Source organism: Mandrillus leucophaeus, unplaced genomic scaffold, assembly GCF_000951045.1.
Source record: "Mandrillus leucophaeus isolate KB7577 unplaced genomic scaffold, Mleu.le_1.0 Scaffold3, whole genome shotgun sequence".
In the NCBI taxonomy this organism is placed as follows: Eukaryota; Metazoa; Chordata; class Mammalia; order Primates; family Cercopithecidae; genus Mandrillus; species Mandrillus leucophaeus.
The window spans coordinates 11,545,300-11,547,222 of NW_012103142.1; the positions used below are offsets into that span (position 1 = coordinate 11,545,300).

At 45.1% G+C, this 1,923-nt stretch overlaps 1 protein-coding gene across 2 annotated transcripts in view; it reads left to right on the forward strand.

Moving 5' to 3' along the window:
* MAD2L1BP (MAD2L1 binding protein) overlaps positions 1-1,791 on the forward strand; it is a 16,841-nt gene extending 15,050 nt beyond the window's left edge. For both annotated transcript variants that reach the window (XM_011986795.1, XM_011986796.1), the window contains one exon: positions 870-1,791. In XM_011986795.1, coding sequence (XP_011842185.1) covers positions 870-1,382 — 513 coding nt within the window. In that variant the 3' untranslated portion in view covers positions 1,383-1,791. The remainder of the gene's footprint in view (positions 1-869) is intronic.
* The last annotated feature ends 132 nt before the right edge of the window (positions 1,792-1,923 follow it).

A 1,923-nucleotide genomic window follows, 5' to 3' on the forward strand; every position in this document is an offset into this window, starting at 1 on the left:
CACCACGCCCGGCTAATTTTTTGTATTTTCAGTAGAGACGGGGTTTCACCGTGTTAGCCAGGATGGTCTCGATCTCCTGACTTTGTGATCCGCCTGTCTCGGCCTCCCAAAGTGCTGGGATTACAGGCATGAGCCACCGTGCCCGGCAAGGCTAATTTTGTGTATTTTTAGTAGAGACAGGGTTTCACTGTGTTAGCCAGGATGGTCTTGATCTCCTGACCTCATGATCCACCTGCCTCGGCCTCTCAGTGCTGGGATTGTAGGCATGAGCCACTGCGCTCGGCCAACTCTTCATCCTCTTTCTGTCTTCCAAAACTTTGTGTTTGCATTTGGCTAGTGTTGTGTAGTCTCCAGTTCTTTGCCCTTGGGAGTTTTCTTTCTCGGTCTTTCCTCTTCTTTCGTTCATTTGTTTCTTAATTTCTTTTCTCTCATTTTGTAGTATTTCGGGTGGAAGCGCAAATAAGCATTGTTCAGTTTACTATGTTTAAGTGGAAGAACAAGTTCAGAGTCATGTTTATTAGACCAAATAATCCTTATTCCTGTTATCACTCCGTGTATAGCAAAAATTTGTTGTCACTTTGTCATACTACCAAATCTCTATTTTAGTTGTTTATATCTGGATATTCTCCACCTTCAGAACACTGTGTTTGCTGTTCTATATGTGGGAGAATTATGGTTTTGTACAAATAATATATTTTCCTTTTCAGTATAATGCCCTCTGATAAAACACAGTGTTGTGGCTGTGGCGGTTCATTGAGCTAGAAATTCAGTCCTGTAAGTCTATGTACACATCCCAGCAGGGTTCTTTTCAAAGGGCATTAGCTTCCCCCTGCCTTGTTCTTCTCTCCCGCCATTCTTTGTCCTCACAGGCAGAGGAGATGCTGAAGAAGAAACCTCGGGCCACCACTGAGGTGAGCAGCAGGAAATGCCAACAAGCTGTGGCAGAACTGGAGAGTGTCCTCAGCCACCTGGAGGACTTCTTTGCACGGACACTAGTACCGCGAGTGCTGATTCTCCTTGGGGGCAATTCCCTAAGCCCCAAGGAGTTCTATGAACTCGATTTGTCTCTGCTGGCCCCCTACAGCATGGACCAGAGCCTGAGCACAGCAGCTTGTTTGCGCCGTCTCTTCCGAGCCATATTCATGGCTGATGCCTTTAGTGAGCTTCAGGCTCCTCCTCTCATGGGCACCATCATCATGGCACAGGGACACCGCGACTGTGGAGAAGATTGGTTTCAACCCAAGCTCAACTATCGAGTGCCCAGCCGGGGCCATAAACTGACTGTGACCCTGTCATGTGGCAGACCTTCCATCCGAACCACAGCTTGGGAAGACTACATTTGGTTCCAGGCACCAGTGACACTTAAAGGCTTCCGCGAGTGAATGAGTGCTTCTTAATTATAAAAACACAATGGCTGAATTATCTTTCTTCATGTGGCACTGAATTACCCATCTAGTTTGGAGCTAGAATTTCTTCCTGGTGAGAGACGAAGCAACTCTCCTTCTGGTTGTCTGGCTCCCCTCCTCAGGTTTCCTGATGGGCTGATGGCATGTGGCGGTGACTGTAATCATTGCTGAACAACATCTCTTTGAATCAAAGGTTGATTTTCCCAGAGGGTGCTGGGTCAGGTATTTCTGTTAGGGGTTGTAAAGCAAAGATGGGTCCATAGACAGAAACTCTATGAAGGTGGCCCTTTCTGCTCCTTGCTGTGTCCTTTCAGAATTTTTCCCAGGAACATAATGTGGATGTGACTTATGAATTTAAATATAAAATAAATAGATTCTTATTATATTTTCCTGAAATTGTTTTGACTTAAAATAACTTGTCAGGTTTTAGGCTATTTTGTCTTTCTCCTTGGCCTCTTCTGCTTCAGGGCTTCTCAAAAATTTATTATATTTTTCTTTTTTGAGATGGAGTCTTGCT